This window comes from Salmo trutta, chromosome 13 (assembly GCF_901001165.1).
Source record: "Salmo trutta chromosome 13, fSalTru1.1, whole genome shotgun sequence".
In the NCBI taxonomy this organism is placed as follows: Eukaryota; Metazoa; Chordata; class Actinopteri; order Salmoniformes; family Salmonidae; genus Salmo; species Salmo trutta.
Window position 1 is genome coordinate 28,188,092 of NC_042969.1, and position 25,551 is coordinate 28,213,642.

Consider the following 25,551-nt stretch of genomic DNA (forward strand, 5'->3'; position numbering starts at 1 on the left):
AAAATGTGTTATTCCAAGGAATGGTTATGGAAATTTGGAATGTTATAAGAAGCAAAAATCCCTGTTTCTCCGTTGAAATCCCTTCACTAAGAATCCCATTGATGATTTCAACATGGGAATAGCACACATGAAAGAATCCATGATGACATATCAAGAAATTACTACGCATTTGATGTGTAATTCTGTATTTTCTTTGGCTATTTTGTTTCGTTGCTTCCAACCCCTCAGGGGGTGTATGTTTCCAGGGGGCTTGGTTTGGCTGCTTCCAACCCCTCAGGGGCTGTATGTTTCCAGGGGGCTTGGTTTGGCTGCTTCCAACCCCTCAGGGGGTGTATGTTTCCAGGGGGCTTGGTTTGGCTGCTTCCAACCCCTCAGGGGGTGTATGTTTCCAGGGGGCTTGGTTTGGCTGCTTCCAACCCCTCAGGGGGTGTATGTTTCCAGGGGGCTTGGTTTGGCTGCTTCCAACCCCTCTGGGGATGTATGTATCCAGGGGGCTTGGTTTGAAAGCAGCAATGGACATTTATTTTGATTTATAAAAAAAATAAAAAATCACCCCTTTTTTCTCCCCAATTTCGTGGTATCCAATTGGTAGTAGTTACAGTCTTGTCTCATCGCTGCAACTCCAGTACGGACTTGGCGAAGGTCGAGAGCCATGCGTCCTCCGAAACACAACCCAATCAAGCCGCACTGCTTCTTGACACAATGCCCATCCAACCCGGAAGCCAGCCGCACCAATGTGTCGGAGGAAACACCGTACACCTGGCGACCGTGTCAGCGTGCACTGTGCCCGGCCCACCACAGAAGTCGCTAGTGCGCGATGAGACAAGGATGTCCCTGCCGGCCAAACCCTCCCTAACCCGGACGACGCTGGGCCAATTGTGCGCAGCCCCATGGGCCTCCCGGTCGTGGCCGGCTGTGACAGAGACTGGACTCGAACCCAGAATCTCTAATGGCACAGCTAGCACTGCGATGCAGTGCCTTAGACCACTGCGCCACTCGGGAGGCCCTAAGCAATTGACATTTTCTTACATATAGGTGTTCCGCTAGCGGAACCCCTAGCCAACAGCCAATGGGATCGCATGGCGTGAAATACAAAAACCTAAAAAATCCAATAATTTCCATTTTTCAAACATACGACTATTTTACACCATTTGAAAGATAAACCTCTCCTGAATCCAACCACGTTGTCCGATTTCAAAAAGGCTTTACAGCGAAAGCAAAACATTAGATTGTGTTAGGAGAGTACATAGACCAAAATAACCACACAGCCATTTTCCAAGAAAGCATATATGCAAGCAAGCACCCGACAAGTTCGGGGCAACCTAAACTCAGAATTAATATTAGAAATATTGTATTACCTTTGCTGATCTTCGTCAGAATGCACTCCCAGGACTGCCACGAGAAATGTTGTTTTTGTTTGAAATAATCCATAGTTATGTCCAAATACCTCCGTTTTGTTCGTGCGTTCAGGTCACTATCCAAAGGGTAACGCGCGAGCCCAATTCGAGACACAAAAAGTCAAAATGTTCCATTACCGTACTTAGAAGCATGTCAAACGCTGTTTAAAATCAATTTTTATGGTATTTTTAACGTAGAATTGCGATAATATTCCAACCGGACAATAGTGTATTCATTCAAGGAGGAAAAGAAAAAACAGCGTGCTCGCGGGAACGCGCATATCCAATCTCTTTGTCCTCAGGCAGACCACTCAGTAACTGAGCTCCTATACTCTGCCCAGAGACAGGAGAAGGCTCAACTTTCTGAAGGCTTTAGACAGCCAATGGAAGCCTTAGAAAGTGCAACGTAACAGCACAGATACTGTAGTTTCGAAAGGGACTAGAAAGAACTACATTTCTCAGATCCTACACTTCCTGGTTGAATTTTTCTCAGGTTGTTGCCTACCATATGTGTTCTGTTATACTCACAGACACCATTCAAACAGTTTTAGAAACTTCAGGGTGTTTTCTATTCAAACCTACAAATAATATGCATATTCTCGTTTCTGGGCAAGAGTAGTAACCAGTTTAAATCGGGTACGTTTTTTCATCCGGCTGTGAAAATACTGCCCCCTATCCATATCAGGTTAAAGTATTCCTCTTGTTCTTTTCCACCAGATGAACTTCGTGAAGGAGCAGTTCAAGGAGCCCCAGAAGGAGTGGATCTTGTTGGTGTGTATAGGAGCCTCATCTGGCATGGGACGCCTCCTCTTCGGGAAAGTAGGAGACCTCATTCCCGGAGCCAAGAAGATCTGGATGCAGGTGAGGTAACCCTCTTCGGCATTCAATTGTCAGCTTAATTGGAACCATTTCAGATGTTTAAATATGGGTAAGCACGTCAGCCACATGCCCTTGGTTTTTTCACCTGGATCGTGACGGCTACTAAATACTTAAAATCCATAACTATTTCAAATACATACAATACCGTTGAAAAGTTTGGGGTCACTTAGAAATGTCCTTGTTTTTTAAAGAAATACTATTTTTTTGTACTTTAAAATAATATCAAATTGATCAGAAATACGGTGTACAGTTGTGGCCAAAGGTTTTGAGAATGACACAAATATTAATTTTCACAAAGTCTGCTGCCTCAGTTTGTATGATGGCAATTTGCATATACTCCAGAATGTTATGAAGAGTGATCAGATGAATTGCAATTAATTGCCAAGTCCCTCTTTGCCATGCAAATTAATTGAATCCCAAAAAACATTTCCACTGCATTTCAGCCCTGCCACAAAAGGACCAGGTGACATCATGCCAGTTATTCTCTCGTTAACACAGGTGTGAGTGTTGACGAGGACAAGGCTGGAGATCACTCTGTCATGCTGATTGAGTTCGAATAACAGACTGGAAGCTTCAAAAGGAGGGTGATGCTTGGAAGCATTGTTCTTCCTCTGTCAACCATGGTTACCTGCAAGGAAACACATGCTGTCATCATTGCTTTGCACAAAAAGGGCTTCACAGGCAAGGATATTGCTGCCAGTAAGATTGCACCTAAATCAAAAATGTATCGGATCATCAAGAACTTCAAGGAGAGCGGTTCAATTGTTGTGAAGAAGGCTTCAGGGCGCCCAAGAAAGTCCAGCAAGTGCCAGGATCGTCTCCTAAAGTTGATTCAGCTGCGGGATCGGGGCACCACCAGTACAGAGCTTGCTCAGGAATGGCAGCAGGCAGGTGTGAGTGCATCTGCACGCACAGTGAGGCGAAGACTTTTGGAGGATGGCCTGGTGTCAAGAAGGGCAGCAAAGAAGCCACTTCTCTCCAATGAAAAACATCAGGGACAGACTGATATTCTGCAAAAGGTACAGGGATTGGACTGCTGAGGACTGGGGTAAAGTCATTTTCTCTGATGAATCCCCTTTCCGATTGTTTGGGGCATCCGGAAAAGAAGCTTGTCCGGAGAAGACAAGGTGAGCGCTCCCATCAGACCTGTGTCATGCCAACAGTAAAGCATCCTGAGACATTCATGTGTGGGGTTGCTTCTCAGCCAAGGGAGTGGGCTCACTCACAATGTGGCCCAGAAGTTAATTGACAGCATGCCATGGCGGATTGTAGAGGTCTTGAAGAAGTTTGGTCAACACTACAAATATTGACTCTTTGCATCAACTTCATGTAATTGTCAATAAAAGCCTTTGAGACTTATGAAATGCTTGTAATTATACTTCAGTATTCCATAGTAACATCTGACAAAAATATCTAAAGTCACTGAAGCAGCAAACTTTGTGAAAATTAATATTTGTGTCATTCTCAAAACTTTTGGCCACGACTGTAGACATTGTTAATGTTGTAAAGGACTATTGTAGCTGGAAACGGCTGGTTTTTAAATGGAATATCTACATCGGTGTACAGAGGTCCATTATCAACAACCATCACTCCTGTGTTCCAATGGCACGTTGTGTTAGCGAATCCAAGTTTATCATTTTAAAAGGCTAATTGATCATTAGAAAACCCTTTTGCAAATATGTTTAAACAGCTGAAAACTGTTGTCCTGATTAAAGAAGCAATACAACTGGCCTTCTTTCGATTAGTTGAGTATCTGGAGCATCAGCATTTGTGGGTTTGATTATAGGCTCAAAATGGCCAGAAACAAAGAACTTTCTTCTGAAACTCGTCAGTCTATTCTTGTTCTGAGAAATGAAGGCCATTGCATGTGAGAAATTGCCAAGAAACTGAAGATCTGGTACTACTCCCTTCACAGAACAGTGCAAACTGGCACTAACCAGAATAGAAAGAGGAGTGGGAGGCCCCGGGCACAACTGACCAAGAGGGCAAGTACATTAGTGTCTAGTTTGAGAAACAGACGCCTCACAAGTCCTCAACTGGCAGCTTCATTACCGTAATTTCCGGACTATTAAAAACCTGTTAGGGACAGACGTTCCGCTAGCGGAACGCCTCACCAATATCCAATGGTATACAGTGGCGCGAATTACAAATACCTCAAAAATGCAAAAACTTCAATTTCTCAAACATATGACTATTTTACACCATTTTAAAGACAAGACTCTCCTTTATCTAACCACATTGTCCGATTTCAAAAAGGCTTTACAACGAAAGAAAAACATTAGATTATGTCAGGAGAGTACCCTCCCAAAAATAATCACACAGCCATTTTCAAAGCAAGCATATATGTCACAAAAACCAAAACCACAGCTAAATGCAGCACTAACCTTTGATGATCTTCATCAGATGACACTCCTAGGACATTATGTTATACAATACATGCATGTTTTGTTCAATCAAGTTCATATTTATATCAAAAACCAGCTTTTTACATTAGCATGTGATGTTCAGAACTAGCATACCCACCGCAAACTTCCAGTGAATTTACTAAATTACTCACGATAAACGTTCACAAAAAACATAAATTATTTTAAGAATTATAGATACAGAACTCCTTTATGCAATCGCGGTATCAGATTTTAAAATAGCTTTTCGGTGAAAGCACATTTTGCAATATTCTAAGTACATAGCCTGGCCATCACGGCTAGCTAATTTGACACCCACCAAGTTTGGCCCTCACCAAACTCAGATTTACTATAAGAAAAATTGGATTACCTTTGCTGTTCTTTGTCAGAATGCACTCCCAGGACTTCTACTTCAACAACAAATGTTGTTTTGGCTCCGTTTTGTTTGTGCGTTCAAGTCACTATCCGAAGGGTGACGCGCCGGCGCATTTCGTGACAAATAATTTCAAAATATTCCATTACCGTACTTCGAAGCATGTCAAACGCTGTTTAAAATATATTTTTATGCTATTTTTCTCGTAAAATAGCGATAATATTCCAACCGGGCGACGTTGTGTTCATTCAAACACTGAAAGAAAAAAATGGAGTAGTCTCGTGAACGCGCGCCTCAGTGTCATTGTTCTCAGAAGGACCACTCAAAAAGAAAATGCTGTTTTTTCGCCCAGAGACTGGAGAGCTCTCATTCCACTTTCTGGCGCCTTCCTAGAGCCAATGGAAGCCTTAGAAAATGTCACGTTACAGCAGAGATGCTGTATTTTTGATAGAGATGCCCGAGAAGGAGAACAAATTGTCAGACAGGGACTCCTGTATAGAATCTTCTCAGGTTTTGGCCTGCCATATGAGTTCTGTTATACTCACAGACACCATTCAAACAGTTTTAGAAACTTTAGTGTTTTCTATCCAAATCTACTAATTATATGCAGATTCTAGTTTCTGGGCAGGAGTAGTAACCAGATTAAATCGGGTATGTTTTTTATCCGGCCGTGAAATACTGTCCCCTATCCCAACAGGTTAAGCGCACCTGAATATAAGCCGCACCCACTGAATTTAAAAATATATATTATTTTGAACATAAATAAGCCGCATATGTCTATAAGCCGCAGGTGCCTACCGGTACATTGAAACAAATTAACTTTACACAGGCTTTAACGAGACACGGCTTGTAACAAAAAATAAAACATTTGCAGTAAGCTTTAGTTGTCTTTTTGCACTGAGTCAATTCCTCACGCTGCTGTTTCCAACGTCTTATCATCGACTCATTAAGACCAAGCTCCCGTGCAGCAGCTCTATTTCCTTTTCCAACAGCCAGATCAATCGCCTTCAACTTGAAAGCTGCATCATATGCATTTCTCTGTGTCTTTGCCATGATGAGGGTGACAAAATGACTACCGTAATCAGAATGATGGGAAGTTTGAGAGCGCTCGATTTAATCTAAACAGTAAACAAGTTGTTTGACCTTAACCCGTTCGGCAATTTCATTGGTCTAATGAAAGCTTCATGCCGCCAAAAAACTGAGCACGTCACAGAATGTTTTTTTGGAGAAAAAAAAATTGAAAGTGGGAAAAATCCATATATTAGCCTCGTCATTGTTTAAGCCGCGAGGTTCAAAGCCTGAGAAAAAAAGTTGCGGCTTATAGTCCGGAATTTACGGTAAATAGTACCTGCAAAACACCAGTCTCAATGTCAACTGTGAAGAGGCGACTCCGGGATGCTGGCGTTTTAGGCAGAGTTCCTCTGTCCAGTGTTTGTTATTTTGCCCATCTTAATCTTTTCTTTTTATTGGCAAGTCTGAGATATGGCTTTTTCTTTGCAACTCTGCCTAGAAGGCCAGCATCCCGGATGTCTTGGCTGATTTCTTTTGATTTTCTCATGATGTCAAGCAAAGAGGCACTGAGTTTGAAGGTAGGCCTTGAAATACATCCACATGTACACCTCCTATTGACTCAAATGATGTCAATTAGCCTATCAGAAGCCATGACATCATTTTCTGGAATTTTCCAAGCTGTTTAAAGGCACAGTCAACTTTAGTGTATTTAAACTTCTGACCCACTGGAATTGTGATACAGTGAATTATAAGTGAAATAATCTGTCTGTAAACAATTGTTGGAAAAACTACTTGTGTCATGCACAAAGTAGGTGTCCTAACCGACTTGCCAAAACTATAGTTTGTTAACAAGAAATTTGTGGAGTGGTTGAAAACGAGTTTTAATGACTCTAACCTAAGTGTATGTAAACTTCTGACTTCAACTGTAGATATTCCATAAAAAATCTGCTGTTTCCAGCTACAATAGTCATTTACAACGTTAACAATGTCGACACTGTATTTCTGATCAATTTGATATTATTTTAATGGACAAAAAATGGGCTTTTCTTTAAAAAACAAGGACATTCGCTGCGCTTGATAAAATGGAACTAATTGAAGTGGTTGAAATTATTTGACATGGATTTGACCCAAGTTGTTTGCCATGTTGGTCAGTTGCTTTGTTGTTTCTGTATGAAGGGAAAGAGTGTATAAGGGAGAAGGTATTAGTCTGGAGAGGTATTGGACAACATTAACCTAAGACTCCTCTCTCCGACACGTTGCACAACGCCACCCAAAGTAAAATGTACGCCCACACCACTGTACTTCAAGTGACTTTGGAGAAAAGTGTCTGCTAAATGGCAATAATTATTGTGTGTTTATTGTCTCTGCTCTTCTCTCCCCCAGTCGGTGTCGTTCATGGTGCTGGGGCTGATGTCCATGATGATCCCCCAGTGCACGGTGTTCGAGGGGCTGATTGTGGTGTGTGTGTTCCTAGGGCTGTGTGACGGCTGCTTCATCACTATCATGGCTCCTATAGCCTTTGAGCTGGTGGGCCCCATGCAGGCCTCCCAGGCTATAGGATACTTACTGGGACTCATGGCCCTGCCCATGACCGCAGGACCCCCCATCGCTGGTGAGTACTATCGGTTCCTTGGGTTACTAAACACTGACCTCCAAAGATGTTGAATGGCAGGTGATAAAGAGATGGTTTACTTCTATGTGACAGGCAATTGCTGCTGAGTATCACCTCAAAACTTAGGAGTGGAAGCCAACGTGATAAAAATATGCTTAGTTTCTCCTCTACAGGAACCTATTCCTTCCCATCGAGAAAAGTCAAGTCTCGAGCTCGCATAGTAGTACCATATACAGTGCCATTGGAAAGTATTCAGACCCCTTGACTTTTTCCACATTTTGTTACGTTACAGCCTTATTCTAAAATAGATTAAATAAAAAAACATCCTCCGCATTCTACACACAATATCCTATAATGACAAAGCAAAAAGTTTTTTTTTTACATTTTTGCAAATGTATTAAAAATAAAAAACAGATACCTTATTTACATAAGTATTCAGACCCTTTGCTATTAGACTCTAAATTGAGCTCAGGTGCATCCTGTTTCCATTGATCATGCTTGAGCTGTTTCTACAACTTGATTGGAGTCCACCTGTGGTAAATGCAATTGATTGTGCATGATTTGGAAATGCACACGCCTGTCTATATAAGGTCCCTCAGTTGACAGTGCATGTCAGAACAAAAACCAAGCCATGAAGTCGAAGGAATTGTCCATAGAGCTCTGAGACAGGATTGTGTCAAGGCACAGATCTGGGGAAAGGTACCAAAAAATGTCTGCGGCACAGTGGCCCCCATCATTCTTAAATGGAAGAAGTTTGGAACCACCAAGACTCTTCCTAGAGCTGGCCAAGCTGAGCAATCTGGGGAGAAGGGCCTTGGTCATGGAGGTGACCAAGAACCCGATGGTCAGTCTGACAGAGCTCAAGAGTTCCTCTGTGGAGCAGGGGCGAAAATCTGATATCAACTTTGGAGGGGACAATTACATGAAATTTTCTCAAGAGCAATTCCTGAGGGGGACACCAAAAGTAGTGCTGTAACACATAGCCTACATTGTAATATGGTAAATGTATATTGAGGAACCAAAGAAATAAGGTGTTTGCCGTACTCCTAACTACCGGTACCCAAAACTACACAACTAATCACAACAGCAATACCATTGCCTTTAACAAATCTTAGTTCAGTCACCAGTTTAAGTTGAGAGTGGGGGTATCCATGGCATTTTCCAATTATGTTCCTATTTTACAAGTCAAAAAAATTGAGAACCTTTCATAATGTTGCCAAACAAAGACTCAACAAACTTACCTGAGACTCCCTGTCTCTGCCAGTCTGTCCCTGCATATCTGTCCCCAACTCTGCTGTCTGTGTGCCATCTGTTGCCTGCTCTGCCTAATGACATCATTGTGAAACATTTCCATTAGAACTTCATTTCTTTCTTCTGAACATTTTATCAACTAGTCTTTGAGATATTAGGCTACTAGGGTTCTTACTATGCGTTTTGGTGTATTGAAAAATACTCTGATGTCCGTCTTTTATTTTTCTACCTGGCTGGCTGGCTACACACACAGTGTGTAGGTTATTTACAGTAGGAGACGGGCTTCTATCATCTTCAATCATTCTATTTGGGCTTCGATCTAAAAGGTAGCTAGCAAATGTGAAACGGATTAAAATGACAAGAGTTGACAGCTGTATGAGTTCACCATTTACACAACATACGACGCCACATAAATGGAATAGGTACTAGCTAGCTAAATAGTTAATATTTGCGCGCTAGCTCTGCATATTCAGCTAGTATGTGTGCGCGATTGACTGGATTAACCTCACGTCAGTTACGTGCATTGAGTGCCTTTCAGACAGTAGATACGACCTCTCTGTTACCTAGCAAGCTAAGGAACTGGCAGTGGATCAAACCATTGTGAGGCAAAGGGTGGGGGGGGTCGCAATCTTTTGAAACTTAAAAACGCGCTATTAAGTGTCTATAATCAGCACAATTGCTTTCATTGCGTATTATTAATATTATTTAAATTACATAGTTATGTTTCAGTGATATATTGGGGGGGACAAATCATATTTTTCCCAGGATGGGGGGGTCGTGTCCCCCCCATCCCCCCCGGGATTTCCGCCCCTGCTGTGGAGATGTGAGAACGTTCCAGAAGGACAACCATTTCTGCAGCACTCCACCAATCAGGCCTTTATGCTTGAGTGGCCAGACTGAAGCCACTCTTCTGTAAAAGGCACATGACAGCCCGCTTGGAGTTTGCCAAAAGGCACCTAAAGACTCTCAGACCATGAGAAACAAGATTCTCTGGTCTGATGAAAACAAGATTGAACTCTTTGGCCTGAATGCCAAGCGTCGCTTCTAGAGGAAACCTGGCACCATCCCAACGGTGAAGCATGGTGGTGGCAGCATCATGCTGTGGGGATGTTTTTCAGCAGGAGGGACTGGGAGATGAACGGAGCAAAGTACAGAGAGATCTTTGATTAAAAACCTGCTCCAGAGCGCTCAGGACCTCCAGACTGGGGTGACGGTTCACCTTCCAATAGGACAACGACCCTAAGCACACTGCCAAGACAGCACAGGAGTGGCTTCGGGAAAAGTCTCTGAATGTCCTTGAGTGGCCCTGCCAGAGCCCGGACTTGAACTCGATCGAACATCTCTGGAGAGACCTGAAAATAGCTGTGCAGCGACGCTCCCAATCCAACCTGACAGAGTTTGAGAGGATCTGCAGAGAAGAATGGGATAAACTCTCCAAATACAGGTGTGCCAAGCTTGTAGCGTCATAGCTAAGAAGTCTTGATGCTGTAATCACTGCCGAAGGTGCTTCAACAAAGTACTGAGTAAAAGGTCTGAGTACATATGTAAATATGATATTTCAGTTTTTATATTTTTTATAAATTAACAAAAATGTCTAAACCTGTTTTTGCTTTGTTATTGTGTGTAGATTGACTAAAATGATTTTTTTTTCTTAATCAATTTTAGAATAAGGCTGTAACCTAGCAAAATGTGGAAAATGTCAAAGGGTCTGAATACTTTCCAAAGGCACTGTAAACCCTTTGAGGATAGCCAATTTCCATATGGAATTATAAGTGGGGTAAGATTAGAATAATGTATTTTGTGTTTATCATGCCGTTGAGCTGACATGTCTCCTCCATATACATACGTATATTCACTGCTTTTTATGTACGTCATTGGTCTTGGCTCTGAATGTAGCTGGTCTATAGAGTAAATAGAGTGAGTGTGCATCCCGAATGGCACCTTATTCCCTTTATAGTGCACTACTTTTCACCAGGGCCCATAGAGCTCTGGTCAAATGTAGTGCACTATATAGGGAATAGGGTGAAATTTGGGATGCACCCTGAGTAAAGTGACTGAGTTCCATGGCTGGTAATTTGTTACAGAGGGAGTAGTAGTCTTGGATAGTGGATAGTTTGGCGATGGGTTGTAGACATTATGGCTGTATTTATAGGGCTCTGCTACTCTCCACTGCCACCCTTCAGGCTCCACTGCCACTGGCCACATTTCTGTTCAGACCACCAGGGTGCTGTTCAGAGTGATGCAATGATTCTGATAGAAATGTATTACGTAGAACAAGTATCAGTATCAGTCATGTTGAATAGGGAGTCATTATATGTCTATCTGCAATATTCAGAATAGTTTCCTCTGGCTGAAAACACTCCAGAGATCCCAGTGAGAAGGAGGAGGAATCATGCCCCGTCAGTCTGCAGCAGGAGCACCCAGACTGGACATAAGCCTGTCTGCTTGCCTCCCGGGAGACCTGGGTTCAAATAGTTTTAGATATATTTTTTTCTACTTTGAGCTCTGCTTGAGTCTGCCTTGAGTGCCAGATGTACGGGGTTTGCAGACTACACTTTAGTAGACTGAATAATTGATTACATCACGCCAGGCAAGCTCAATCAAGCATGGCTAAAGTATTTGAAAGATTCTGAATAATATTTAAACCCAGGTCTGTCTCCCGGCTCGTCCTCCTTCTCAGAGCCTCAGTGTTCTGTATTGACATTGCGTCCTGTGAGGCCTGGCTGAATATACAGTGGGGAGAACAAGTATTTCATACACTGCCGATTTTGCAGGTTTTCCTACTTACAAAGCATGTAGAGGTCTGTAATTTGTATCATAGGTACACTTCAACTGTGAGAGACGGAATCTAAAACAAAAATCCAGAAAATCACATTGTATGATTTTTAAGTAATTAATTTGCATTTTATTGCATGACATAAGAATTTGATCACCTACCAACCAGTAAGAATTCCGGCTCTCACAGACCTATTAGTTTTTCTTTAAGAAGCCCTCTTGTTCTCCACTCATTACCTGTATTAACTGCACCTGTTTGAACTCATTACCTGTATAAAAGACACCTGTCCACACACTCAATCAAACAGACTCCAACCTCTCCACAATGGCCAAGACCAGAGAGCTGTGTAATGATATCAGGGATAAAATTGTAGACCTGCACAAGGCTGGGATGGGCTACAGGACAATAGGCAAGCAGCTTGGTGAGAAGGCAACAACTGTTGGCGCAATTATTAGAAAATGGATGACGGTCAATCACCCTCGGTCTGGGGCTCCATGCAAGATCTCACCTCGTGGGGCATCAATGATCATGAGGAAGGTGAGGGATCAGCCCAGAACTACATGGCAGGACCTGGTCAATTACCTGAAGAGAGCTGGGACCACAGTCTCAAAGAAAACCATTAGTAACACACTACGCTGTCATGGATTAAAATCCTGCAGCGCACACAAGGTCCCCCTGCTCAAGCCAGCGCATGTCCAGGCCCGTCTGAAGTTTGCCAATGACCATCTGGATGATCCAGAGGAGGAATGGGAGAAGGTCATGTGGACTGATGAGACAAAAATAGAGCTTTTTGGTCTAAACTCCACTCGCCGTGTTTGGAGGAAGAAGAAGGATGAGTACAACCCCAAGAACACCATCCCAACCGTGAAGCATGGAGGTGGAAACATCATTCTTTGGGGATGCTTTTCTGCAAAGGGGACAGGACGACTGCACCGTATTGAGGGGAGGATGGATGGGGGCATGTATCGCGAGATCTTGGCCAACAATCTCCTTCCCTCAGTAAGAGCATTGAAGATGGGTCGTGGCTGGGTCTTCCAGCATGACAACGACCTGAAACACACAGCCAGGGCAACTAAGGAGTGGCTCCGTAAGAAGCATCTCAAGGTCCTGGAATGGCCTAGCCAGTCTCCAGACCTGAACCCAATAGAACATCTTTGGAGGGAGCTGAAAGTCCCTATTGCCCAGCGACAGCCCCGAAACCTGAAGGATCTGGAGAAGGTCTGTATGGAGGAGTGGGCCAAAATCCCTGCTGCAGTGTGTGCAAACCTGGTCAAGAACTACAGGAAACGTATGATCTCTGTAATTGCAAACAAAGGTTTCTGTACCAAATAAGTTCTGCTTTTCTGATGTATCAAATACTTATGTTATGCAATAAAATCCAAATTAATTACTTAAAAATCATACAATGTGATTTTCTGGATTTTGTTTTAGATTCCGTCTCTCACAGTTGAAGTGTACCTATGATAAAAATTACAGACCACTACATGCTTTGTAAGTAGGAAAACCTGCAAAATCGGCAGTGTATCAAATACTTGTTCTCCCCACTGTATCTTTCTTTCTTTCCTTCTTTCTTTCTTTCTTTCCTTCTTTCTTTCTTTCTTTCTTTCTTTCTTTCTTTCTTTCTTTCTTTCTTTCTTTCTTTCTTTCTTTCTTTCTTTCTTTCTTTCTTTCTTTCTTTCTTTCTTTCTTTCTTTCTTTCTTTCTTTCTTTCTTTCTTTCTTTCTTTCTTTCTTTCTTTCTTTCTTTCTTTAGTGCCAGATGTTTTAACAAAATGTACCCCAATTTAGTGGTATGCATGGTTTCTATGGTTACCCTGTAAAAGTAATAAAGCAAAGACATGCCCCTAGCTGGCACCTGACTACTGATGCTGTACCATCTGACAGCCCTCCAGACTAATAAACTATTTCTTATCTTCTTAGACATTTTTAAGACAGCTAATTATTAGTTCTGAGCTAGTTCCTGGAATAAAACAGACAAACAGGTAAAACGACTTGAATCACCAAGATAGTGGGTGAATATCAAAGGACATTGGAGCAAAATATCAAAAGCTCCTCCCTTAGATCTTCTCCACCAATTAATTTTGAGAAAGAGGCATTGAGAGGACACGAGGAATCAAGGAAATACAATTGAGATTTGCTCAGTGATTGTATCTTGAATAACGACTAGTGGTTTATACACCACATCTGAAACTTCTCCCTCTCTTGTCCCCCAGGACTCCTGCATGACTACTGTGGTGATTACAACATGGCCTTCTACCTGGCAGGGGGTCCTCCCATCGTGGGGGGCATTGTGCTGTTCTTTGTGCCCCTGATACACCGGCGGCAGCAGAGAGCCTTTGAGGGCCAGGATGGGGGGCCGGATGACCCGAGCACGGATCATATGCTGCCCCCGGCGGCCTGCTCTAACGGAAACATGATGCCTGGGTACACTGACGTGGAGACACACATCTGAGTAGCACTACACAAAGGTATGAGAGGGGACGCACACACACACACACACACACACACACACACACACACAGATGCTTGATTTTTTTCTCTTCCTTCTTCCTTCTCTCAGGGATTCTATTCACCAGCACCTGAGATCTATCCGTCCCTGCACCGCCTCCCTTCCCCCGGCCCCTGACCCCCGGCCCCTGACCACGGACTACCTGATGATGTACCTCTCAACTTCTGACATAGTTTCTATAGGAAGACCGCTCCTGTCTATAGGAAGCCCTCTCCTCTCTGAACGCCATTAGTTCCTTATAGTGATCCCTGTGGTCTAAGGAAAGAGGGGGAGACGTTTTTTTGCCCTCTGAAGTAAAGGAGGAACACGTCACTGATCATCCTCCTTGAATGAAGAGAGAGACGATTGGCATTATCATAGGACCTGGGCGTCACACAATCCAAAACAGTGCACTCGTTCCCTGTGTCCTTCAGCTCATTTAAAATGGTTTTAGACTTCAAAATGTCAATTCACACATACATAAGTGTGTACCATATAGAGCTGGCCGCCTGAAAACAAATATTTTTTAATTTCTGTTACATGAATGTGAATGTTTTAATATGCTTCAGTAGGTTTTTAAATGACAGATTGTTCAGAAAGATAAATGGTATTTGAGTAATTGAATGGAGTACTTTGTACTTCTCTGTCTAGACCACAAGCATCTCACACTTTATTTAATGTTATGTTCTTTCTGTCTGTAGGTGTTTCATTATATACACTACCGGTTAAAATTTTTAGAACACCTACTCATTTTTCTTTATTTTTTATTATTTTCTACATTGTAGAATAATAGTGAAGACATCAAAACTATGAAATAACACATAAAGCTGTAAAGCTGTCATCAAGGCAAAGGGTGGCTATTTGAAGAATCTCAAATATAAAATACAGAAGTTTACATACACCTTAGCCAAATACATTTAAATTCAGTTTTTCACAATTCCTAACATTTAATCTGAATAGAAATTCCCTGTTTTAGGTCAGTTAGGATCACCACTTAATTCTAAGATTGTGAAATGTCAGAATAATAGTAGAGAGAAGGATTTATTTCAGCTTTTATTTCTTTCATCACATTCCCAGTGGGTCAGAAGTTTACATACACTCAGTTAGTATTTGGTAGCATTGCCTTTAAATTGTTTAACTTGGGTCAAACGTTTTAGGTAGACTTCCACACGCTTCCCACAATAAGTTGGGTGAATTTTGGCCCATTCCTCCTGACAGAGCTGTTGTAACTGAGTCAGGTTTGTAGGCCTCCTTGCTCGCACACGCTTTTTCAGTTCTGCCCACAAATTTTCTATAGGATTGAGGTCAGGGCTTTGTGATGGCCACTCCAATACCTTGACTTTGTTGTCCTTCAGCCATTTTGCCACAACTTTTGAAGTATGCTTGGGGACATTGTCCATTTGGAAGACCCATTTGTGACCAAGCTTTAACGTCCTGACTGATGTCTGGAGATGTTGCTTCAATATATCCACATCATTTTCCTCTCTCATAATGCTATCTATTTTGTGAAGTGCACCAGTCCCTCCTGCAGCAAAGCACCCCCACAACATGATGCTGCTACCCCCGTGCTTCACGGTTGGGATGGTGTTCTTCGGCTTGCAAGCCTCCCCCTTTTTCCTCCAAACATAATGATGGTCATTATGGCCAAACAGTTCTATTTTTGTTTCATCAGACCGGAGGACATTTCTCCAAAAAGTATGATATTTGTCTCCATGTGCAGTTGCAAACCGTATTCTGGCTTTTTTATGGTGGTTTTGGAGCAGTGGCTTCTTCCTTGCTGAGCGGCCTTTCAGGTTATGTCGATATAGGACTTGTTTTACTGTGGATATAGATACTTTTGTACCTGTTTCCTACAGCATCTTCACAAAGTGCTTTGCTGTTGTTCTGGGATTGATTTGCACTTTTCGCACCAAAGTACGTTCATCTCTAGGAGACAGAACGCGTCTCCTTCCTGAGCGGTATGACGGCTGCGTGGTCCCATGGTGTTTATACTTGCGTACTATTGTTTGTACAGATGAACGTGGTACCTTCAGGTGTTTGGAAATTGCTCCCAAGGATGAGCCAGACGTGTGGAGGTCTACAATTTTTTTTCCTGAGGTCTTGGCTGATTTCTTTTGATTTTCCCATGATGTCAAGCAAAGAGGCATTGAGTTTGAAGGTAGGCCTTGAAATACATCCACAGGTACACCTCCAATTGACTGAAATGATGTCAATTAGTCTATCAGAAGCTTCTAAAGCCACTACATCATTTTCTGGAATTTTCCAAGCTGTTTAAAGGCACAGTCAATTTAGTGTATGTAAAGTTCTGACACACTGGAATTGTGAAATAATCCGCCTGTAAATAATTGTTGGAAAAATTACTTTTGTCATGCACAAAGTAGATGTCCTAACCGACTTCCCAAAACTATAGTTTGTTAACAAGAAATTTGTGGAGTGGTTGAAAAACGGGTTTTAATGACTTGATCTTATGTTTATGTATACTTCCGACTTCAACTGTATATTTTGATTTGTTTAACACTTTATTTTGGTTACTACATGATTCCATATGTGTTATTTCATAGTGTTGATGTCTTCACTATTATTCTACAATGTAGAAAATGGGAAAAAATAAAGAAAAACCCTTGAATGAGTAGGTGTTTGAAAACTTTTGACCGGTAGTGTAGATCTAGGGAATAATATGACATTTGAATTATTTCAGTTCATTTGATAACTTATTACAATTACATTTTGCAAGTTTCAATTTATTTTGTTTCTGATCGATCAAGGAAGAACATAGCTGTTTCAATTTTGTATTGTACTATAGGTCTCAATGGTGATTCCCCCTTGGAAAAGCCACTAAAACGAAGTCATCTCAACCACATACGTACTTCTGCAGTTTTTCCATATGTAACCCGTGGTGGAGCTACAGATAGAGAGTACCAGACCACACAGAACGGATTATTTACCCGCTTCTGACTTTGTAGAGGCTTAAATCCATTTTTTAAACTTTAAGTCAATCAGATCTTTTTCATACACAAGTGTGGATACTTTAAAGTAAATACACCTCTGAGAAGTTTTGCCAATGTTTTATTTACTCTGCAGATTTGTTTTTATTGTTTTTAAGTTTCTAAATGTTTTTTTAATTTGTTTTTACCATCTGTTTCTTACAATGGCATTTGGATCTTGTTATTCCCATGGGGGTGAATCCTAACATCCACTTTCAGACTCCCATTGGCGTCAATATATGACTAAGTGAAAAATAACCTTTTAGTCTGCCAGGTTTTTTGCAAACAATCCAAATCTACATGAAGTGCATTGAGCTTAATTTTGAATCGAAAGGCCATAGTTTTTGCTGTGTGTGTTTGGGCATTGGTCCACAGACCAGAGAACGATTGCCATTACATGCATGCACTCATTGACTAGGTCCTTTTTTCAGCCTGATTCCCATTGGTCCACATCAAACTGATGACTCTTTGTTGATGAGTTTGCTGCTTCTTATCTTCAGATGACAACATACTGGTTGTTGGGTTCATGCGTCGTCACGGTAATAACCAGATACTTCCTCATGGAGATTTTCACCCTAGTAGAGAAATTCAATAAATTGCAGTTGCTGTTACGTTTCATAAATGTTAAACGGACCACTTACCTACATGAGATTACATTTTACGCACGACAGAAGGGTTGAATATGAGTGTCCCGAATGGCACCCTATTCCCTATATAGTGCCCTATGGTCAAAGGTACCACACTATAAAGGGAATAGAGTGATATTTGGGACACTGCCTAGACCTAATGGTAGGACAGAGAGGGAAACGGAGAGAGGACAAAGACGTCAATACCTCAGTAATCTAGTTAAATATGTTGGCATTCTTCAAATTATGACATCATACTTCCAAGTGAAATGAAATGGTTGCTTGTTGTAGTTTTTTTCTCCAGCTGTTAGTTTCAGAGCCACAGAGCTTCACATACTGCCAACATCTTCCAAAAAAACCAGATTTTCAATCTACTTCACTCCAGTTATTAATACTCATTATTGTTGCTTTACCAGATGCTCGGAAATATAACATAACAGTTCCAATCCATGAGGAAACTGGTCAAACCTGTGTGTGTATATGAGATGTACCTTCCCTCTCCCCCGTCTGGCTGTGAGACATCCTTTTAAAACTCTTTATTTTTCCTTCCTGCTTCTCTAAATGTCATTCAGTTCAGTTCAGTTTACCTGCCATATAATATAGCTTTTATCCCTATGGTCCTAGCCTCCATTAGGTTGCAGACGGAGTGGACAAGGGTCACCAAGTTATCTCTACTCTTACCTCATTAAGTTCCTCCGTCTCTTCTCTCTTCTGTTGATCTTACCGCCATGCTGCTCCTATATCTCCTACAGCTGGTCTGAGAGCCCGCTAGCTCACTGTGCATTATCATCCTTAGGATAGATGGGAGAGGAAACCTTGTTTGATCAAGCAAGCTGTAATACAATATGTACTTTTTGATTATTTATTTTGATCATTCTCCTATAGTTGGTCAGAGAGCTTGCTGGATATAGCCTGGTTTAAACCAGATTGAACCATTGTGAGTGCAGCATTCAGTCTGGTCTACCAGGCTATGCTGCTGGCTCACCAAGCATCCTTATCCTTATACTGTAGATGCGGAGTAAACTGTGCTGTTTGCTCGCTGTAATCAAACGCTACAAGATGTACTTTTGATCATTCTCTTGTTTAGTTTGGCACTGGTCATTGTTCTGTTTGTGTTTTGATGAGATCGGCTATTGAAATATTAGATTATTAACCACTGAGACATATTTGGACAGGAGAGGTTAATGACTGATAGTGAAACATGCAGACTTCATGGTGTTGTTTGCTTAACCACTGTTTGGCTAGTCAGTCCTGTTGTCTCTGCAGTGGTTTCTGAGTGGGCACTAGTGCAGATTGCACCTGAAATCTTTAGGCCCAGTACCAGTTCAAGGAACGGTCACGTATAGGGTTACATAGGCTTTCATGTACTCTATGAGAGTATAATCTTATTATACATCTTCATATTTACACGGCTTAAATAACTACATTATTACATTTTATGTTTCCTAATATTGTTGGTATTTTAATTGTATCTCACCCCATAGCAGCCATAGCATTCTAAACCCCAGTGATCTTTTGGGAGTTTTCTCCCAAACAATATGTCGTTTTTTAGTCTGAGCCAGCCCAGTGTGTGTTAGACAGGGCTGTTAGATAAGGTCAAATACAGTCCTAAGTCTCTGTCCCAAATGGAACCCTATTCCCTTTATAGCGGACTACTTTTGACCAGAGCCCTATGGATCCTGGTAAAAAAACAAACACACTATATAAGGAATAGAGAGCCATTTGGGACGTATCCCACGTCTGCATACTTCTGACCACACCTACCTAGTTTCTTCTTCTTTAGCTTTTGCTGTATAACCCATAGACTGTACATCACCCTGACTGTATAACCCGTAGACTGTACATCACCCTGACTGTATAACCCGTAGACTGTACATCACCCTGACTGTGTCACCCGTAGACTGTACATCGCCCTGACTGTGTCACCCGTAGACTGTACATCACCCTGACTGTCACCCGTAGACTGTACATCACCCTGGCTGGATCACCCATAGACTGTACTTTACCCTGACTGGATCACCCGTAGACTGTACATGACTGTGCTGCTCTTGTTTAATATTTTAACTCACCTCATCTCTTGCACAATGTTTCTGCTGTTATTTTCATCACAACTCTCACCTCAGATTTCCTACCAACTGTCACCAATCTCTTCCTGAACCTCAACTTTTCAGATATATATATATTTTTCATTGTATTTTTTCAAGAAATGTTATAACAATAGGAATCACAAGATTTGAAATGAAGATGTATGCTGCAAGATACATGTCAAGTTATTTTGGATCTGTAATAAAACACAATTTGTTATCGTGTAATATGATGGGAACTGCATGAGTTTTCTCTGGCCAGCTGAGTGAAGCCATCCACAGCATTATACAGTATGTCTCTGGATATAACATACTGCTAGTAAGTGTGTGTGTGTGTGAGACACAGTATGACTCATTGCAAAATGCACTGAGGCTGATCATCATGGTGTGTGTTAACTGCCCCCTGACTAACTGGCATATATCCATATGAACATGGTTTAGTTAGGTCTGACAGTAGCTATGACTACCAGAAATGTGTTATGTGATGTTAAATTGTGTGATGTTAGCTCAGTCTCAGTATGACTCAGGGAGAAATGATGCCTGTTATCCGTGAACACGGATCAGTGCAGCCAGGTGTCCAGCTGTTGCTTACATCCCAAATGGCACCCTATTCCCTTTAAAAGTGCTATACGGTCAATCTCACATCTGCATTGGCCGTGCAGCATTTACGGTGATATGGGCTCTGCAGAAATAAGGGCATTCATACTTCTTGCGCTTCGCAGAGCAGCGCAGAGCTGTTGTCAAGGAAGTGAGTTTGTGTTTATACAGCGATGCAGTATGGAACTCAATGTGGCCTCTGCATGCCTCCAGAGACTCCGCGATTGTGCAACACCATCCATATGGCGCCTCTGACCACATTTTCGGATCAAGCATAAATTGTCTGTTATAGTGCCCTACTTTTGACCAGAGCCCTTAGGGTACACTACATAAGAAATAGGGTGCACTACATAGGGAATAGGGTGCCATTTGGAATGTAGACTCTCCCTCTGCTCCCCGCTCTCCCATTTCACCCACTTTACTCGCTGAAATACAATTTATGATTGATCCGAAATGTGGTCAGAGGCTCCATATGGGGGGGGTGACGCATCGCGGAGCCTGTGGAGGCATGCAGAGGCCAAATTTAGCTCTGAACCACATTGTAACAGTGTGGAGGACTCCGTATAGCTGTGCATTGACATGATTGGTTGACGGTAGGTGATGGTGTGAGCTCTTGTTCAAACACAAACTCATTTCCTTGACATCTTCTCAACTGCGCTCAGTTCGCTGCTCAGCGAAGCGCAAGACGTTTGAATGGGCTGACTTTTGCAGACGCCGCATCACCGTAATTGCCAATCAAACATGACTTAGCGAGCATGCGCCGTTGAATGCACCAGAAAATAACCACCAGAATTCTGTTTGGGTCTTAGAACTACCAGCAGTCAGGCATGTTGTACTACCCTGTTGCACCCCTCTCTGGTGGCTTACATTCAGGCTCAGCAGGCCTGAGCCTGGCCTGGCCTGGGATGGATGGGTGGGTGGGTGGATAATTAGTTTTAAGTACGGTGTTGGGGAGCAGGGGACTGTGTGAAGGGGTTTTAAGTAGAACAGTTTTGGGGATTAGGGGACTGTGTGGCTGGACACGGGGGTTGTTGCCAAAATGTTGCGCAGATGGTTTTCTGTTACGGTCTGCTTTCTCCTGTGTGTGAATGGGGCAGGGGCTATATAGATGGCTCTTGTAGGAAGGATAGGTTGCTTGGTTGGCCTGTAGGGACCGAACAGTAGCTAAGTGATGCACTTGCACAGTGTCTCCAGAAGAGGGCGCCTTCTCCCCTTCAGAACACAGTGAGTCATACTGTAGTACTATTGAACACAACTAAACCCTATTGTTTCTAGGGACAACCTAGATATGACACTTCATATTCACTATGTAACGGAGCACACAAAAATAAAATAAAAATCCACTATGCCATAGTACAGTATTACCACACACAGATCAACTGAATCATCTCAGATTGCATAACCAGAAAGTTTTTACACATTGTGAAATCTACTTACTAATTTGGCACATTTTATTTATATGGCATACTACTACCAGACTATGCAGAATAATCAGTTACATGGGAATCCCTTTACTTCATTTACCATAAAGACCGTCTGTAAATACTTAAATGACAGAAAAGTAGAAACTGATTTTGTGTGTGTGTGTGTGTGTGTGTGTGTGTGTGCGCTTCAGGATTCCTGGGGAATGATTGTTCTGTGGACATGGGCCTTGAGGTTCCAGGAGGAAGAGATGTAACATAAATCATATGGGTATTTCCACAGTAGGTGTGACTCCTACCACTAGGGACTACTAACTGCTTTTCTCTTCCGAAACTTCTCTCACACCAATCTGACACTAGAAGTCCTAAGGGTCCTTTGATGGTGTCACATGATTTGTATTGTTGTTACAAACTAACTTACACACACAGAGAAGAGGGTTTGCCAAATAAAAAACAGAGTCCAGTCATCATTGCTTACATGACTAAGTAAAGTAAGTTCTGCCTTGTCCGAACCAGAAAGGCCCTAACATGCCCATATGGGCCGGTCTCCTATCCTCTTAGGGCCCATGTCCTGTTTTTGTAGCGTGAGGAAGCTTCATGTACAAGTACATCCCCTGGACAGGACACTAGTATGATTAAGACCTATTAAGGTTTTATTGGAATGAAAACCAGGTGAATATACATGTTTCTGTTCCCATGGTGATAGGGATTGTGTTCTGTTATTGTTTGGACAGGGATAAAGTGTGACATGTTTCTGTCTGTCATCCCACTGGGCACAGACGTCAGTTCAACATCTATATTTGGTTGAGTTGTCAACTAATGTGAATTCAACTTGAAATCAATCAACATTGCCAACATGTCATTGGATTTAGGTAAAAAATTGGGTGAAAAAAATACATGCCCTTACGCTGATTTATTTTCTCTCTCATATCCAATCAGTTTTCCACATTGATTCAATGTCATCACAGATTTTTTGGGTTGAAATAACGTGGAAACAATTGATTCAACCAGTTTGTGCCTAGTGGGATGTTTTTGCCAACATTTATCCAGCAGTGTTGTCTGTCTGTTCTCCCCATCCAAACCAAACAACACGGCTTTGTGGTCAACTTCCTCAGTGCGGGGCTGATAACGAGAGGATTTATGTGCCCGGTGTCCACAAACACACTGCTCACTGTACTCCCTTTCTCACACAGACACAATGCTCTCTCTTCCTCTCTCACACACACTGCTCTCGCTCTTCCTCTCACAGACACACTGCTCTCTCTTCCTCTCTCTCACACACACTGCTGTCTTTCTCCCTCACACACACTGCTGTCTTCCTCTCTCACACACACACTGCTGTCTCTCTCTCTCCCTCGCTCTCATATACACACACTGCTCTCTCTCTCACACACACACACACACTGCTCTCTCTCTCCATCTCTCTCATATACACACACTGCTCTCTCTCTCTCCCTCGCTCTCATATACACACACTGCTCTCTCTCTCCCTCTCTCTCTCACACACACACACACACACACACACACACACACACACACTGCTCTCTCTCTCCCTCTCTCTCATATAAACACTGCTCTCTCTCTCCCTCGCTCTCATATACACACGCACTGCTCTCTCTCTCCCTCTCTCTCTCTCTCACACACACACACACACACACACACACACTGCTCTCTCTCTCTCTCCCTCTCTCTCATATACACACACTGCTCTCTCTCTCTCTCCATCTCTCTCATATACACACACTGCTCTCTCTCTCCTCTCTCCATATAACTCTCCTCTCTCCTCCTCTCATATACACACACTGCTCTCTCTCTCTCCCTCTCTCTCATATACACACACTGCTCTCTCTCTCTCTCCTCTCTCTCATATACACACACTGCTCTCTCTCTCTCTCCCTCTCTCTCATATACACACACTGCTCTCTCTCTCTCTCCCTCTCTCTCATATACACACACTGCTCTCTCTCTCTCTCCATCTCTCTCATATACACACACTGCTCTCTCTCTCCCTCTCTCTCATATACACACACTGCTCTCTCTCTCCCTCTCTCTCATATACACACACTGCTCTCTCTCTCTCTCCCTCTCTCTCATATACACACACTGCTCTCTCTCTCTCTCCCTCTCTCTCATATACACACACTGCTCTCTCTCTCTCTCCCTCTCTCTCATATACACACACTGCTCTCTCTCTCTCTCCCTCTCTCTCATATACACACACTGCTCTCTCTCTCTCTCCCCTCTCTCTCATATACACACACTGCTCTCTCTCTCTCTCTCCCTCTCTCTCATATACACACACTGCTCTCTCTCTCTCTCTCTCCTCTCTCTCATATACACACACTGCTCTCTCTCTCTCTCCCTCTCTCTCATATACACACACTGCTCTCTCTCTCTCTCTCCCTCTCTCTCATATACACACACTGCTCTCTCTCAATTCAATTCAATTCAATTCAATTCGCTTTATTGGCATGACGTAACAATGTACATATTGCCAAAGCTTACTTTGGATATTTACAATATAAAAATAAATAAAAATGAGAATCAAAAATTGTCAACGGGACAACAGTAACAACAATAACCAACGGTCAATATAACCATACATTCAACAATAACAATAATCATACAGTTGAGGACATGTGCAGGTTTATTGGTCTGTCAGACACTGTCCCTCAACTTATGGCAGGCAGCAATGTAGTGCGCTGCCAACCCACAGCTCTCTGCGTCCTCCCCCAACAGGATGGGTAGCCTATCCTCATCAGAGAGGTCTTTAAAACCTTGAATAAGGATTTCAAATTTGGGGAAATGACACTCTCTAATTGTTTTATATTTTTGACATTTTGTCAGGAAATGCAGCTCCGTCTCAGGTTCTGCTGTTGTGCAGTGGTTGCACAGCCTTTCCTCTACAGGGAGCCAGGTTTTCCTGTGTCTACCCTTCTCAATGGCAAGGCTGTGCTCACTGAGCCTGTACTTTGTCAAGGTTTTTCTAAGGTTTTGATCAGTAACCATGGTCAAATATTTAGCCATAGTGTACTGTCGATTTAGGGCCAGATAGCACTGCATTTTGCTTTGTGTTTGTGCTTGTGTTTCCCAATAAGCAATGTAGTTTTGTTTTGACTGTGTTGTAATTTGGTTTATTCTGATTGATTGGATGTTCTGGTCCTGAGGCTTCAGTGTGTTAGTAGAACAGGTTTGTGAACTCAGCCCCAGGACCAGCTGGATGAGGGGACTCTTTTCTTTGCTCAGCTCTTGGCATTGCAGGGCTTGGTAATGATATGAGAGGGGGTCACTGTATTTTAGATGTTTCCAAAACTTAATTGCTCTTTTTTGAGTTTTTATTATTAGTGGATATTGGCCTAATTCTGCCCTGCATGCATTGTTTGTAGTTTTCCTCTGGACACGTAGGAGAATCTTACAGAACTCTGCATGTAGGGTTTCAATGGGGTGTTTGTCCCATTTGATGAAATCTTGTTTTGCAAGTGGACCCCACACCTCGCTGCCATAAAGTGCAATTGGTTCAATGACATATTCAATTAGTTTTAGCCAAATTTTAATAGGTATTTCAATTTGAATTTGCTTTTTAATGGCGTAGAATGCCCTGCGTGCTTTCTCTCTCAGTTCATTCACTGCCTCATTAAGGTGTCCAGTTGA

General features: G+C 42.4%; 1 protein-coding gene across 1 annotated transcript in view; it reads left to right on the top strand.

Annotated features, from left to right (window-relative positions):
- The window catches only part of LOC115205596 (monocarboxylate transporter 8-like), a 53,120-nt gene extending 38,308 nt beyond the window's left edge, over positions 1-14,812 (top strand). Inside the window, exons 5-8 of the mRNA XM_029771740.1 lie at positions 2,115-2,258; positions 7,446-7,674; positions 13,914-14,168; positions 14,261-14,812. Of these exons, the coding sequence (XP_029627600.1) occupies positions 2,115-2,258; positions 7,446-7,674; positions 13,914-14,152 (612 nt within the window). The 3' untranslated portion in view covers positions 14,153-14,168; positions 14,261-14,812. The remainder of the gene's footprint in view (positions 1-2,114; positions 2,259-7,445; positions 7,675-13,913; positions 14,169-14,260) is intronic.
- Positions 14,813-25,551: the final 10,739 nt, after the last annotated feature.